Source organism: Ctenocephalides felis, unplaced genomic scaffold (genome assembly GCF_003426905.1).
Source record: "Ctenocephalides felis isolate EL2017-DRISC unplaced genomic scaffold, ASM342690v1 CF-g0.4_SCAFFOLD_03571, whole genome shotgun sequence".
In the NCBI taxonomy this organism is placed as follows: domain Eukaryota; kingdom Metazoa; phylum Arthropoda; class Insecta; order Siphonaptera; family Pulicidae; genus Ctenocephalides; species Ctenocephalides felis.
The window spans coordinates 47,625,344-47,642,093 of NW_020539725.1; the positions used below are offsets into that span (position 1 = coordinate 47,625,344).

The window sequence follows — 16,750 nt, forward strand, 5'->3', positions numbered from 1 at the left end:
ACTCTATATGAAACATGTAAATGTGTGTGTATGTCTTACGTGTGCATTTATCTTTTTTATAATATTCTTTAATTATCTATATTGCACGAGCCGTGAAATATGATCAATTTTTTAGGTGTAGGCAAATCTAACGTAATGTTTTTACGGTAATACATTTTAAACAAATTTATTTTATGCGATAAATAATAATGATTGCATATTCATTCGGGCAGTTGATGTACTTCTACTATTTCTATATTCATACTTGTACAAGCTAATTAATATTAGTATTTCTACAAGTGTGACTGGAGAATAAGTATGAAATCTTTAAAGAATTTTGTGATCATCAGAATTAACGTCCTTTCTTATTGTTAACACTATTTAAAAAGGTTGTAGGAACTGTTGCAAATAGCTATGGATTATTCTTCATATAATATTAACCATATTTTATACAACGGTTGGAATGGGTTAACCAGGGTAACCATTATAACTAATTTGCTAAAAGCATTTTAAAAAAGCGTTATACACATTCTAAAAAATATTGACGGTATGAAGAATAATAATTTGCTTCTTACGGGATATAGAAGAGTAATCATATAGGAAAAGTCGATATTCCGTACCAAATGTTATAATTTATATCTGTATACACTCGCGGTGTTTAAAATTTACGCTAAAGATTACATGAAGATTTATAATTTTATAATTATGGTTTAATTTAATATTTATAATTTAACAATGTTATATATTTAATCAAATATTCTATCTATTCCTATTAATTACGAATCGATTCCTTTCTATAATACGTCGTAATTTTCTACTAATTTAATGAAATTAATTGATAACTGTAATAATGAACGTTCACCTCATATGACTGTATAAGGTTTGCTATTTCCGTTCTAATTTGTTCCGGGTCAACAATTTTCAATTTGGTCGCAAAATTAAGTTCCATCGCACTTATTAAATATTTTTTTATACAATTAAACTTGTATGGGGGCGTCCATAATTACGTGAAACTTTTAGGGGAGAAGGGTTTGACAAATAACACAAAAAATAGCATTGGGGGAGGGAGGGGTCTTGTTAGATATAATGTGTATTTATTTTTACCTGATTTAAAAAAAAATCAAAAATTTTACGATATTTTCGTAAATTCGAAAATAGACGTGATGTTTGGTAGGGGATGGGAGACTATTTTGAATATTGCAACGTATCACCAGGGGGGAGGGTAAGCCAAAAATTCTTAAAAAATCGACCACGTTATTAATGGACGATTCCTATGTTAATGTCTTACTCATTGTCAAAAAGAATTAAATACTTAATATTATTTCCTATTATTCTTAAGAGGATAAGCTAAACATTTTTCTTAAAAATATTTGTCAACACATTTTTTTAGGTTTTTATAAGGTTCAAAACCGAGTTATTCTCTCTTTTGTCTTTCACATATTTTTACCTTCACTTATCTTGTGGCAGAAACTATTAACCTTCCTTTTTGTAAATATTCGACTTTTTTGCTTCGTTCTTTTAATATATAAAATTATTAGCTTGAAAATTTTTATTTTCAAAGCGAATTTAAGAGCAAAAAATTAAACTCTGTTACGTCAGTTTTTTTATAAACTTTGGCTTATTGACTTTTAAAAATTGAGAACTAAAAGAATAATAAAAGGAATAATGCAGATGTAATAATAGTAAAGTAAATGATGTTAAGTGATAATGATATAATCATTTGCAAACTTGTTAAAATCAATAATACTTGCTAGTAATAACCAATGTTTTCTTACGAATATTTCTTAAGCTAGGCATTACTATAACAAGCTTATGAAAATGTTATAAAAAAAATCTTTTTTTTTCTAACAACTAATTTCTTTAACTTTAACTTTAAATTTTCAATTAATCTATAATTAATTATATGCATGATAATAAAACCTAACAACATGAATTAATTATTTTCTTAAAAGAAATGTTTATATAAAATGTATTTGGTATATGGAGATAAAACACACACTTCTCTGACTCTTTGCATGATTATCGTAATCAAAAGTAATTTTCCTCTCCGTAGCACATACCGGTGTATTATTGTTTACTGTTGTACTTATCTTGAAAATGTCAAATATCTTCAACTGTTATTTCATTAATTTTATATCAATAATTTTTATGTTTCTAGTTGCTTTACATATGTTTAGTTCTTTGTACTCATATGCTCCATAAAATTGATAATTTTGTTTTTCAATCAATCAAAAAAGTTATCAGTTGACCAAAACTTAATTTTTGAACGCAGACCACTTAAATAATAATAAATGAACTTATTTAGATAGTTTTTCTGCTCTGAGGTAAATTTATGTTATTTAATAGTAATCTGAATTGATAACTATTTAAAATGGTCTAATATGGCATAACTCTTGATATTTTTATACCCGTTGATTTATCAATGGGATTTATTTTGAATCTATAAAATTTACAAAATTTTATGAGCGAAGCAAATGATTTTTTTATAAATTCTACACATTAAACTTTATACTTTAATTTTATTTAAAAAAAAAACTTTTTATCATGTTTTTTCACAAATTTTCGTTAAAAACTTGTAGATACTGCATCGGAATGTTACACCAATGGGCGCGTCTTTTACGATTGCAGATAAATTCCTCATTATTTTACAGTTATATTTACGAAATGCAGGAGCTCAAAATTTTCTTGATGACATAAATTCAATAATTCGAATTAAATTTAATTTATACTACTTCCATAAACTATTTTGCAAACAATTTTTAAGAAAAGCGATAATTCATAATATTTTCTTTTTGTTAAATATATATTGTGAACATATTGTACGATATAGATTGAGTATTCTCACAAGTTGTAAATAATAATATTAATTTGTGTGAATGTTGCTGTTTAAATAAAAATGAAACAGCATCACATTGAAACAAGATATTGATTTCTAATACATTTTATTATAATGATGTATTTAATAAAATATAAGAAACGCATTTCTAAAAAGAAATAGATCATATTCGTATATGGCACACAAGAGAAATTTCAAAATTCACATATAAAATTTGTTCATTTTTCTGAATAATAAGTTAAGTAAAATTGAATTCTAAATTTCTCATTCACTATTAATTTGCTTGTTTATTTCATATTTGCTACAAACAAATCTCAAAAAATTCTCCTGAACAATTATACAATAATGTACAAATTTAATAATTTAACATAACTGGCTTCTATAAAATCACTACATGTTCGACTTGAATTCTATCTCTATAATCTATCTCTATCTATATAATTCTATCTCTACAATCGCGTCTAAAAATAAATATTTTGATGTTATATATTAAATTGATTTTTATACTGGCAAAATCATTGGTATTCTGGTTTATCATTAGTCTACGTTTAGTCATTAAATTCAACTAAGTCAAAGTCAATTAATTAAAATCCAAACTTTTGAATAGACATGCATCCTGAAAGAAAATATATACGTTTAATCTATCCGATAATTAAATAAATAAATTAAAAATATTTAAACAAAAAATCTTTTTTATATAATAAATTAAAATTATAAAAGTGGCCGAAATAAATACTCTGAACAATCCGTGTGTATTACACACAATAGATACAAAAAAGGAGACTTTTTTATTAAAAGATTTTGCGATTTTATTAGGGGATGTAATTTTCTTCATAATTACTCGGAAACGTTCAGCTTTATTAGACGTTTAGGTTATCCAAATTATTATTGAAAATTTGAAAATCAAATTGAATCGTATCATATCGTGAGGAACCAGTTATCCTTTTCTCGCCATTATATATTTGTCCAAAATGTTAGCTTATTATATTTTATATAGATTTCTATAATAAATACAAAAAAAATGTGAGAAAATGATCGCAGAATTTTTATTAAAAAAACAACCGTACTCAAGTACCGTTACCAAATTCCTGTCTTTGACAAAATGAATATCTAATTTAAACAGGATAACATAAAACAATAATTGTATTTATTAACTTCCCGTAGGGTAAGTTATAGTAATCGCAAAAAAATCGAAAAAGAAAATTTTTGCATTTCTCGACGTTTCAAAGGCTTCTGAATATTTTGGCATACCTTAGAAAAAATGGATGTATGTGTGTGTGTGTGTGTGTGTGTGTGTGTGTGTGTGTGTGTGTGTGTGCGTGTGTGTATGTATGTGCGGATACAAATTTTCGTCGACGATTTCGGGAACACCGATCAACCGATTTGAATAATTCAAAAAACATTCGATTCGTATTGATAAGGAGACGTGCTGATTAGTTTTTGGCGAAGTCAGGTCTAGCCGTTCCGAAGATACGGGGCAAAAAGTGCCGAAAACGGTAACTCAGTTTTTAAGAGAACGGAGCGTCCGATTTTAATAATTCAAAAAACATTTTACTTGTATTGACAAGGTGAAAAACCGATCAAATTTTCATAAAGGCGTGTCTAGCGGTTTCGGAGATCTAATGAAAAAAGTAAAAAAAAATGCCATTTGGCGGTCAAAAATGATCATTAGACATATGCACATCAAATTATCAGATATTTTATAGAGATTTTAACAATAAGTATAATTTTGGTTTACATTCCTATGGGTTCCGTACCAATGTTTACGCGTTAGACGTCGACGCGGCGCTTACGCGGTTTGATATTTCGTCTTTATGCAGTTAAAGCAGTACGATTGCTTTGAAAAAAAGTTTAGATCTTTCAAAATATGTCAAAATAAGGAAAAAATTTTTTTTTTTAAAAAAAAATTAAAAAAAAAAAATTAAAAAAATTTTTTTTTTCAAAAAAAAGTAATTTTTTGTATAATTGTTTGTCAAAAATCTTATTTGTTCGAAGAAAATTTTTTTCAAAAATGTTAATCGTTTTTAAAAAAATAATTTTTGGTACGGGAAGTTCTAGCAATTTGCCTTAAGGCACGATGCCTTAATTGCCTTAAGACAGAATTCCACTTACAGCTAGTTATTTCTGGTACCTAAAAAGGATACGTGTCGAATAGAATTGATCCATTTGGGATTAGCTTATTCACCGTAGAGCATATTTAACCTTTTTTATGACGCAACCGGGGAAAGTAGGGCACTCGATAACTGTACTCCGATTCTGTGTAGTGTGTAAAAGTACCTGAACCACGCGCGGAATCATTATTACATTTGTTCCTCGTTGACGATTGAGGAGATTCATTTATAATTAATTTTGTTTAGGCTAACGCTTGGTAACAGTACCTGTTTTTTTCGTCCTTTATTTCGATGATGAAATATGAAAACGCCACGTATTAATCATACTTTTTCGAAGACTTTTAATTGTGTAGTTGTATTAGTATTTTTTTATTAGTTTTATATGCAATCTCAATTTTATTGACTATTTTGATTTGTTTAAATATTTTTATTTTGCTTGAAAATTTTGATTTTTAAATTTAAATCATTTAGAAGTTCTTATTTCTAACAATTAGGATCAATACTTATATAGGCATTTTAAATGTTTCAATTAAAAAAAAGATAGTTTTACTAGATTGGTTGAAATTGGTTTAAAATCTGATATTTGATATGCCTATAAAAATGCCCATTTTATTCTAAAAGTTTAGTTTATACTTTCGTACTCATAAAAATTAGACTGATTCTGAAGGATATAAACACCTCATTACAATATTCAAATTGTTCAGAAATACACAATGCTGGGCAAGGGACATAAAGATATCAATTTAACTTGTTTCTTGATTTTTTAAGATTTTATAATTTACATGATTATTTATTTAATTTTCATTAAAATGTATTTCAAAGATTATAAGCTATTATTATATTACTATTATATTCAATTTCAACTAATATTAATAATTAAGTTATTAAATATAAAAGAATTCCAGAAATATTAATTCAGTTTCTTATATATATTTGTCTTTAAGGAATCTTAATATAATTATATTTCATTATAAATCTCTACATATATTTTATAGTTTAATAGCTAAAGAATTTTTTTTGGCTATTCTAATGTAATATTCTGTTACATACTAAACACAAAAAATGCACTCGTACTTAGGCTCGATAAAATTTATTCGAAAATAGTATAATTTTTTCTTTTGATAACATTTTTCGAACACCTAAAACACGGATAAATAGCAAATCGATGGTCATCTTCTGTTTTTTAAAATCACATTTCATTTTTATTATCTATTAAAATTAATAGAATATTTAAATTTGTATTAAAATTTCTCGGAATAGATAATACTCATTTCTTTGCATAATTGTCTTTAAAAATGCAATTGATTTTAATAAGTATGTTGCATTAACCTCATTTACTCATGTTTCTCGACTCTGATTATAATTTGCATTGTATAATACACAATTATATCTTTTCCAATTGCTATGGTATCTATTGTCATTTTAAAAAATATTGTTTTTATAAAAACATGTTATTATAAAAACACAAACTTTGCTGAATAACTTTTCAACGTTCTAATAAATATTTTAATTTAATAAATATTTACAAGCCTATATGTGAAAATTAAGCATAAACAACGAATAATTGTTTCTCAAGTTATGCAAATTAGTAAAACAAGGATAATAGTTGACCAGGATTAAATAAACAAATTTTACTATCAATAAATTTGAGCAATATATAATTTGAGTCAAAAACTGCTTTTATCCTTCTAACTTTTTTGTTAATTTTTTTTGTATAGGAATATCGAGCAAAATTTTTTTCATAAAAATCGGTAAAACCGTTTTCTGAAAAAATACTATTCGAAAATGGGTTTTCTAAAATGTAAATGTAAATTATTGTTAAGTGGAATAATATAGATAATATTTCAAATTCAAGATAAAAATATATTTCCTTCTTTTTAGGCGATGCTCACAGTTTCAACCACAATTCTGCTGCATCTGGAAGTGCATCGCTCAATTCATCAGGATCGGGTGCTCCAGCCGACGCAACTGCAGCCGCCTTAGTCATACCAGAGAAAGCGTCTTCATTTAGTATTCATCCTGGTCGTCTGTGCAGGGATCAATGTCATTACTGTGGAGGAAAATTCGGTTTATTTGATACGCCCTGCCATGTTGCCCAAATCAAAAGTTTGGATAGGCAGAAACGGATATTGGAAAGTGAGTGAATCTAAAACATTTAAGAATGTTAGATAGAGGTTTATTAACTACGAAAGGCCATTTAAAAAAAGTCGTCATTTAAAAATCAGTTGTACGCGTTAGCTCAATGTTAACCCGCTGAGTCACTCACTTAATGTCAATGATACCGAAACATTTGAACTGATTGTGAACGACATGCACTTGCAAAAATCGTGTTATTTTTAGGATATTATTTTTTACTCCTTGTTTTTTATTATAGGACAAGTATTTTACCATTGTACAATCCTGATTAAATGCACGAACTTTTGATGGAACTTGCCGCTTTAGTACATTTTTTAAAGGAGGGCCATCGATTTATTTTGAAAATTTCAAATTAAAAACAGTTTAATAAATTATTCTAATTTTAGAAATCTTGCGAAAAGTGTGTAGTTATTGTTGACTGTAGTCTTCAAAATGTTATTTACGATTACTGATCCAAAGTTTAAATGATTAAATATAATTTAAAAATTTACTACGATAACCGAAAAATGGTCACAGTTTGACCAAAGATCTAGGTTGTACCTAAATGCTCATAACTTCCAAATTGCACGAAATAATTTTTTTCATAATAGTGAGTAGGGAATGCAATACCGATATACCGAATTACCGGTAAACCGCCCGATTTTTCGGCGCTATTTTTACCGGTATTTACCTCAAAAATACCGATATTTTTGGTAATTTTACATAAACGCTATTTGATACATAATACACTAAAGTTTAAATTTCTCGGAACAAATTTATCTATAAATTCCATAATCGCATAAATAGCTATATCTTCAAATGATTCTAACAAATGTCAAATATTATATCAACTCGTCATTAAACTGAATATTTATTGCTTTACTAAGGGCTTCATATCGTATTACAATAAATAGAATTGGACTCATAGATAATGAGTTTGTTTCATCTAATGTAAAAATGTAACGGTTTTTTAAGTGATATTTATGCCAAAATATTTTATATCATACAGATTACCCCTGCGTAATCTTTATTTTTTTCTAACTTTATACATAATAATTATGATAATTACTAAATATTTTTGCTTCTTATTACAATTATAAAATATTATTTTTCGAAAATGTTTCGAAGTTTGAAAATACTATAGAAGCATCACATTGTTTTAAATAACAATACTCAACAATTATAGTAACTTATTATTTATCTCTACAAAGTATCTGATCTTAAATTAGTGTAGAATTTTTTTTTTAATATTGGAGATTATGCTAAGTTAACACATCGGATACAGACAATACAGTTCATTATAATAATGCAATATGATCTTTTATGAGTTTTTGATCTTTCTTACTCATAAGTTTGTTTTTGGTGAAAAGTACTCAATATTCTCCATAGTGATAATGAATTAATTAAATTGGATATAATTTTGTTGAATTATTATTTAAAAACATAAAGTTATTGTTTTATTTTAATGTTTTTATAGTTTAGTTGAATATAGATGTAGTTGTATATACATTTTTTTTATATTTGTGCTAGTAACTTTCCATTTTGTTTACGTTTGTTTAAGACAATAAAAATACCGGTAATTTACCGGTATTCCGGTTTTGAAATGAAAAATTACCGAAATGCCTGTATTGAAATTTTTCATCGGTATTGCATTCCCTAATAGTGACCCCGTTTCGGTATGACATTGAGTTCTGGGACACCCTGTAAATATGTGTGTAAATATATATTCGATATCTCCTTATATGAGTTTAATAAACATTGTATTTCAATAGTGGAAGAGAAGCTGACTGTGGATAACTGTCTCTGCGACGCATGCTACCGACACGTAGATAGGCGTGCCAACTGTCCTTCGTATCGGAAACGCCTCAGCAATAGTAATAACGGAAATGCGCATCAGGCTACTTTCGAGGATGCCTCAAATAACCAGGATCAGACCACCCAACAATCCCAGCAACAACAAGAAACTATAAAACACAGATGCCGTGTCGTCGGATGCCGGGAAGACGCCACGAATACCTTGAGACGGAAATGGTTACTGAAAATGAAGAAGAACGTTGAAAAAATTGTAAGCATCTATCTGACAACAATTGATTTTTATAATTAACTTCCTGAAGGAGAACTTTATGTTTTTGGCAAAAAATTAGATTTGCTATTTTTTTGTTTTCTCGAGCCATTCTGAAATGTTTGAGAACAAATTTGTAAAACTTGTGCACCGATTTTACAAATTTAAAAGCCATTTGATGTAACTGGATTAGGACTCGTGGGTATCAGTTTTTTGCGACAATATAATTAGCAAAAAAGTGCAAAAAAAATTTCACAAAATCATTCACGTTTTAGCCAAAAATCGTGAATCGATTTTAAAAAATTCAACTGTTTGAAAGATTCAACATTAAACATTTTTTAGACGATTTTGATTAAACTTTTCATTATGATGATCATCGTTCAAAATATAACGGCCCCACGACAAGAGGTTTAAGGGGAGAGCCTGCTTTAGAGGCTTTAAATAATCGCTTTTTTTAAGGAATTTTTAGGGAAGAAAATAAATATTTAATTGAAACGAAACGTACAGTCTTTATTGTTATATATTTCAACATTCTTCTCAATTTTTTTCATTGAAATATATGATATAATATGCCGGGTATAAGCATTTTGCCAATGCACCACGAGCGTGCAGGTGTCATTTGTCGGGAAAGATGCAGGTCACAATTTCCATCCGAAATAAAAAAATCAAAACAAATATATATTTTCAATAGTATAGATTCTAATTGAATCTAAAAAATCCAGAAAAAAACAGAAATTCACCAATTTTTCGCATCTTGGAAAAAAAAAAACATGTTTTTTGATACAAAATTTCACTTTAGATTGTTTAAAAAGTGGGTTGATTATAACTTTTTTTAAGTTATAATTAACCAACTTATGAATGAGTAATAGCAATAAAAATAATTATATATGAATTGTATAATGTGTATGTGAATAAATAATATAATGCCAAAGTGCTTATATTTGGGAGACGACCTTTATCTATGTTTATCTACAAGAAGAAAAACATAATAAACTAACACCATCGACTCAAGCAATATGCAATATTTTGAATCACTTTAATCGAATGAGCCGTTCTCTGAAAAATAAGTATTTTGTGGTATTGGTATTTTTTCCGAAACGGCTGGACCTGACTTTGTCAAAAACTTTTGAAATGTATCTAAACATGCCCGATCACACACGCACATACAAACAATAGACATTTCAATAAATCCAAACATATTGTAATTTTTTACTATTTTTAAAGTTTAAAAATATTTTATATACAAACTGCATTTTTTCATCAATTACTCTATTTCCAATTTGCCAGTCACCATAAAAGCAACAAATTTTAATGAAGATATATATAGTTTAGGTTCAATTAGAATAGAATTTATTCCTGAATACAATGAATTTTGTCTCGTTTCGATAGGCCGTTCAGTTTTTTTCCTATCTTTCCCGCCAATTAGGAAGAATCGAAACAATTAAAAGCCGAGAAATCGCGCCTCGAAGTTTTCGTTCCGCTTGTATACATGCTTGACGCTTGCTCACTATTTTTTCAGTAACTCCGAAAATAATTAGAATTTGTTTCTGAAATTTTAGGGCTATATTCTTGGCTAGTTTTGGAAGACATTTTTGTAATAAAAAATCGATCCTTTTTAAGCCTCTAAAGCAGGCTCTCCTTTAATTATAAAAAAATCTCAAAGCTTGAAAAAATGTCTACTGCTATGTTACGATGAAAAATTGATTTTTGTCGAACCGTTTCTTTGGAATTACCAGAAAAGTGTAACATAATCTCGTGTTTTCGGAAAAAAAAACCCTGAACCGATTTTGAAAACTGAGAAACCATTTGGAAGATGTTATTTTGATATCGTAATAAAATATTAAAACATGTTTTCCTTTCAGTTGGATCTTCTGCCTGAGCCTCCCCTTCAGAATATGACGTCGCAGCACGGAAACATCCACCTGTGCACGTTGCACTACGACGCCGTCTCCCACCTGCTCGTCTGCGCGCTCTGCAAGCGTCGCCTGGCGCGTAACCATGCCCACTATTTGGCCGCAGCCGAATCGTCCCGCGCCTCTGATCTGCTTCGAGCTCAGGGAATCCCACATCTTGGCCTGGATGCGGGCCAGGGTGGATCCAGCGCGGTTTGTAAGCTGTGCCGATATTACGTGGGTTTGTTATTTAAAGCTGATGCTGAAGGAGGAAGAACGTCTAAGGCTGCGTTTATCAAGAGTTACAGACGACGGTAAGAATTTATGAACTTTAAAAATTAAGCATTTTTAGAAAAAAAATTACATTTACAGTGAAATGTATTCGCACTGTCAAAATAAATCAAATAAATTGTAAAAAATATATAACAATTTCTGCAAATTGATTGATTGACAGTATTCGTTTGAATTTGTTGATTTTATACTTGTTTTGCTCAGATATGGTTGTGTTCATAATTCACAAGTTTATAGTTGTTAATTTTTATTACATATATTTATTTGAGGTTCAAATCGAAAATTAAATTCCTGATTGATAAACAGACAAAATCATTTTTTATATTTGTAGGCTTCTGGAGTCTCATAACATGGAAATCGTTGAAGATGAGTCTGATACTGAGGATCCGTTAATTCAGCAATTTGCACCAGAAGAAACAAGCGTGTTAGGAAACAAGAAAGCCAAAACTGCCAAAACAAATGTAAAGAAGTCTAGAAAATCTACGGAATCTACTACCGATATTCAAACTGAGAATTATGACTCGATTGATAATGAAAATAAACAAACTGATGCAGAAGACATAGAGAATATAATTTCTAAAAACACTATACATATCAACAGAAATTCAGATCTGACTACGAATCAATCAAAACAGCAAAAATTAAATGAAATAACTTCACAGAAGCCAGGGCAAAGTGTACTACTATCTAACTTATCTAACTCTATGCATAAAAAAATTAGGTTGGATGAGATTTTATCACAGCAACAAGAATCAGAGCAATTGAAAGCAGAAAAGGTTCAACAACTTAGGTCGAACCCATCACTTTCTGTGAGAGAATTGTTTCCAGGAGAAGAAGAAATGGGATTACATGCAAATATTCCTCTTAATAGAGGTGGTCCTCGAACTCCTGAAGGCTGGACAAAGTGCACAACCACGATACAGTATGATGAAGAGACTAGGAGACTATGGAATCATCTACAAGAACCATATGGAAACCAATCTAGCTTTTTACGTCATTTAATTTTATTAGAGAAATATTTTCGCTCTGGGGATTTAGTGTTATCTCAAAATGCCACATCTAGCGCGACTAATTATTCAGAATCTGTACAAAGTCGATTAAGGTCTTTTGATCATATTCCAACAACAGTAAATTCTGAAATGCCTACCGGATATAGACCTAATTTGACAGTAACTAAAAAACCATCATCAGAACAATTAGTTAATTCTTCAGCTCACATTCCTCCTGCAGAATTACCTCTTAGTGAAATCACTCAGCTTACTAAAAAATTCAAATTAGATAAGAAAAGTATAGGATCAATGCAAATTGGAAATATGGTATCACTTGCAAAATCATCGAGCGCTTTTGTAAAGCCTGTGAAGAAAGGTCAAGAAACAAGTCATAATAGGTCTCCAAGTGTCCCACCAGATTTAATCTCTATCGGAAATAAAAGTTCTATCAGTGCGGCTCCTATTAGTGCTTTGAAACGCTCAAGTTTGCCTTCGACCTCAATTGAATCACCAGTAACAGTTGCGTTAAAAATTTCTGGAAATTCAACCACAAATGTTAGTAGCAATAGTGCGCCTACGACAGATACTAGTCCTGCCTTCGTGTCTGCTAGTTTAGCAATACAGGCTGCAGCAGCTGTGACTTCAGTTCCAACTGCTTCTTCAACTACATCGACATCCCAATGTGCTGGTACATCTGGCAGTTCCTTGACTGTTGTTCCAGTAACAGGATCTTCAACAACTTCTCCTGATGCTCCTGCATCTAAAGAACCGTCACCAACTCCTGCAAGTACTCAAACGCCGACGCCAGCAACAACCACGTTGTCTGCAGCAGAACCAATTAAAAAAACCGGTTCAGCAGTGAAGCCATGGAGGCCCACATTGATTCCAATTGACCCTAATAGTGAGCCTCCGAATCCAGGGCAATTGTTCCAAACAGTTGATGGTCGGAGATTACCTAGTCTTGTCCAAGTGATGTCTGGTGGTAAACCATACCACATTTCCATTCAGGATTATAATAGAATGTGCATTTTGCGCCGACAAAAAGTTGTGCAAATGCAGAAAACTCAGCTAATACAAAAAATAAAAGATGCTCAAAAACTGACAAAAATCCAACAGAGGCAAAAAATTCAGTTGTATCAGTAAATAAAAAGAAAGTTGTGGATATACCAAACAAAGTTTTAGAACAGAATTCTGTGATACCCATACGTGGAGCTGAATCTACAAAAACAAAAAAAACTGTAAATAATGCTACAGCAATACTGAAAAATTTACCACAGATTAGTAAAAACTTGACAGTAGCTCGAACAACAACAGCTGTTACAAATACTTCTATCAGTAATACAGCAACAATTACAAAATCAGATGCTGTTTCAATAGCTTCTGAAGAAGGTTACTGGTCATGGGAAAGTATAAAAAAGCAAAAGATGTCGGATGAAGATAGCAAATCCCAAATGGAAACTATGCTTTCAAAAATTCCCAAATCTCTAACAGTGATACCACAGAAAGCTGTAAACCGCACCAATTCTATCAGCCCTAATTCTGTTCCAACTAATACTAGTTTGCTTAAAAATCAAATTGACAAGATTCCTTAAGTGCCTAAAGACAATTTGTGTGCTCGACATAAAAAATGAACTGACAAACACTAGACTGTATTATAATGTATATAAATATATAGAATCATATTTTTTGTGAGATTAGTTTCGTAAGTATAATATAGAAAACTTATAACATATTGTTTGTTGACTTAATATTTTGATTTATATTTATAGTGCCTCTAAAATTGTTCATTATATTGCACAATCGAATCATTTAATGTTATTAGAAGTTCAAAAATTGTTATCAAGACTGCAATCTTAAATTTTATGAAATTACGTATGAAATGATTAAGCCAAGTAAGCATTCAATTATTAGCCCTTTCCTTACATGCTGTGCCTTTAAAAAAATATCTATTTTCCCAATAATGTTAGTATTTGAGAACGTATTTATATCCCTCGGTCGATCAGTCAGCATGCATTGCCCTTATAATAACATAATTTAATTTTAGAAAGAATTATGTTCATATTTCCAAAGAAATAGTTTTTATTATGTAGACATATTTGCAATAATCAATAACAATAAGATCATATGTAAACATTATTCATAATTTATCCTATGAATTTTCTTTCAATAATTCAATAAATTGTTATGCAATCACTTCATGTTTCATTTTAAGATTAACGATTTATATTATATTTTCCTATTTATTGCAGGCACATTTAATCAAAATATTTCTTATCGAAATTGAAAATTAAATATCTCTTCGAAATATGTTAGTTGGCATTTGACAAATTTATATTTGGTACAATCAGTACAGCCGTTTCTTTATGATTGAAATGTTTTGAACTAATGCATAAATTCTAAAAATGTGTGATAGGCTTCAATTATTGTTAATTTAATTTGGTTATCGACCATATTCACACTAAAATTTAAGTTGTTTAGAACTTTATAATATAGATTTAAATATACTTCTTAAATTTAATATAAGCGAAGCCAAATAATAGTGAAAACATAAAGTAAAAGCTTTTTGAATGACGAATTGCATTTAAGCAAAAATAAAATACACGATGACCCCGACGTGATTTGAACACGCAACCTTCTGATCTGGAGTCAGACGCGCTACCGTTGCGCCACGGAGTCTTACTATTCGGTACCGCAATTTTCCATTACTTTCCGGTAATAGAGTACGATAATACAGTAATAATTACAAAGGAAATAGGGTCAATGATAATTTAATCTTCTCGGATAGCTAATATAATAGATATTAATATATATAATCGATTTTGATAAGCTTATTACATTATTAATTATAATTTTGATAATTCGTAACATCATGACCCAAAGACCTTATAATAGACTTGATACGAAGGGGGGAGGGGGGGCTGGACAAAAGAATTACAAATTATCACAAGGCGGTGGGGAGTCTTGTAAGATATCACGTGTATTTATTTTTTACTTAGAGTTCTAAAATTTTTGCGTTTTTTCGGGTACTAAAAATACATGTGATGTTGAGTGAGGAGGGGGTTAGTTTTAAATATCACCACGTATCATCGAGGAGGACGAAAGGAATAAAAAATGTTTGAAAAACGATCACATTTTTAATTTTTCCCCGGATAGGGACTGATGGAAAAGTGGTATTAAAGTTGAGTATAAAAAAGTGAATTTCAAACAATTTATTCCTTTTTACTAAGCCAATGTGTAAATAATAAATAAAAATAAATCCTCACGTGATCAATAGACGTCCCATAAAGTGATCATATCTTTTATTTACAATTTGGAACAGGAAGTTAGTGGGTGAGGGGTCTTTGTTGTTAATTTCAATAACTTAAATATGATTATTTATTTTTTGTAAAAATAAAAATAATTCATACCAAACACTATTTAAGGATTTAATAAATATCAGTCGTTTTTTAATAAGAAAATCTGTAAAAATATGTATTTTTACCAGTATATCTTTTTAGGATTCAAGAATTGCATAAAATTTTGTGCAACTTTCTTCATAATTAATATTGCTTTTATTTTGTCTGTTTCAAGTTGCATATTGTAATGTGCACAGATTTTTCATTCAAATTCTGTAAAAATAATTCTAGTTTAAAAATATTTATTGAAAATAAGAAAAAAATTCTGTTTAAAAAATTCTTCAATTCCCAATTCAAAAACCCGAGATAAATATTCAAATTTGGACGCAATCTCGGCTATCTTTGCCAAAACTAATCAGTACGATTCCCGACTGATATCATTCGAACGGTTTTTTAAATTTTCAAATTTGATTCAGAAGTTTTTGAATATCAATTAAACGGAACCTAATATTGTTATTTTAATGGTACCTAAGTGTGCGGAAAGGGACCAAAGAGCCGCCCTCCCAATCAATATCCCTTATCTAATCCATTATTACATTGTTTAGAATCCATTATTATTATATTATCTAGGATCCCATTTTTGAATTGCAAAGTTCAATCGGCGTGAACTCGTACACAATGCCCTTCCTTCATACAAACACAATATTATTATGTAAAACGAACTGTCATTTTCGGACAGAGTTACATGTGAATTGCAAGAAATGTTAACCTAAAATTCTAGTGCTTTTTTAATTAAATATAATAATGATTCTTTTATCACGATTAAAAACATGCTTTTATCTGAATCATAAATTATTACAAAGACAATTTAATAACCATGCTTACAATAAATTTCATTTTAATCTTAAGTCAAAAAAGGAGACAGTAACAAGTCGAAAATTTTCTAGTTTTTATTCATCTATTTTATCGAAATTAAAAGTTAAAAAATCAACAATAAGATTTATATCGACTGATGGAACTGTTAAGAAAACAGCTAAAATATCACAGGCTGATATTAGAAGATTATTGAAATTGGCAAAACCAGAAAAATGGAAATTATTAGGTATATTTTATTTTCAAAAAATCTGATTGTAATTTGTC

The 16,750-nt window shown here is 29.4% G+C and overlaps 1 protein-coding gene and 1 non-coding gene across 2 annotated transcripts in view; one reads left to right on the top strand and one right to left on the bottom strand.

Annotated features, from left to right (window-relative positions):
- LOC113386160 overlaps nucleotides 1-13,867 on the top strand; it is a 42,520-nt gene extending 28,653 nt beyond the window's left edge. Inside the window, exons 3-7 of the mRNA XM_026623959.1 lie at nucleotides 6,808-7,062; nucleotides 8,814-9,106; nucleotides 10,966-11,309; nucleotides 11,618-13,414; nucleotides 13,558-13,867. Coding sequence (XP_026479744.1) covers nucleotides 6,808-7,062; nucleotides 8,814-9,106; nucleotides 10,966-11,309; nucleotides 11,618-13,414; nucleotides 13,558-13,867 — 2,999 coding nt within the window. The remainder of the gene's footprint in view (nucleotides 1-6,807; nucleotides 7,063-8,813; nucleotides 9,107-10,965; nucleotides 11,310-11,617; nucleotides 13,415-13,557) is intronic.
- Nucleotides 13,868-14,879: 1,012 nt separating this feature from the next.
- Nucleotides 14,880-14,951, bottom strand: Trnaw-cca. Its single transcript has one exon. It is a non-coding gene; the product is annotated as a tRNA-Trp (tRNA).
- Between the last annotated feature and the right edge of the window lie 1,799 nt (nucleotides 14,952-16,750).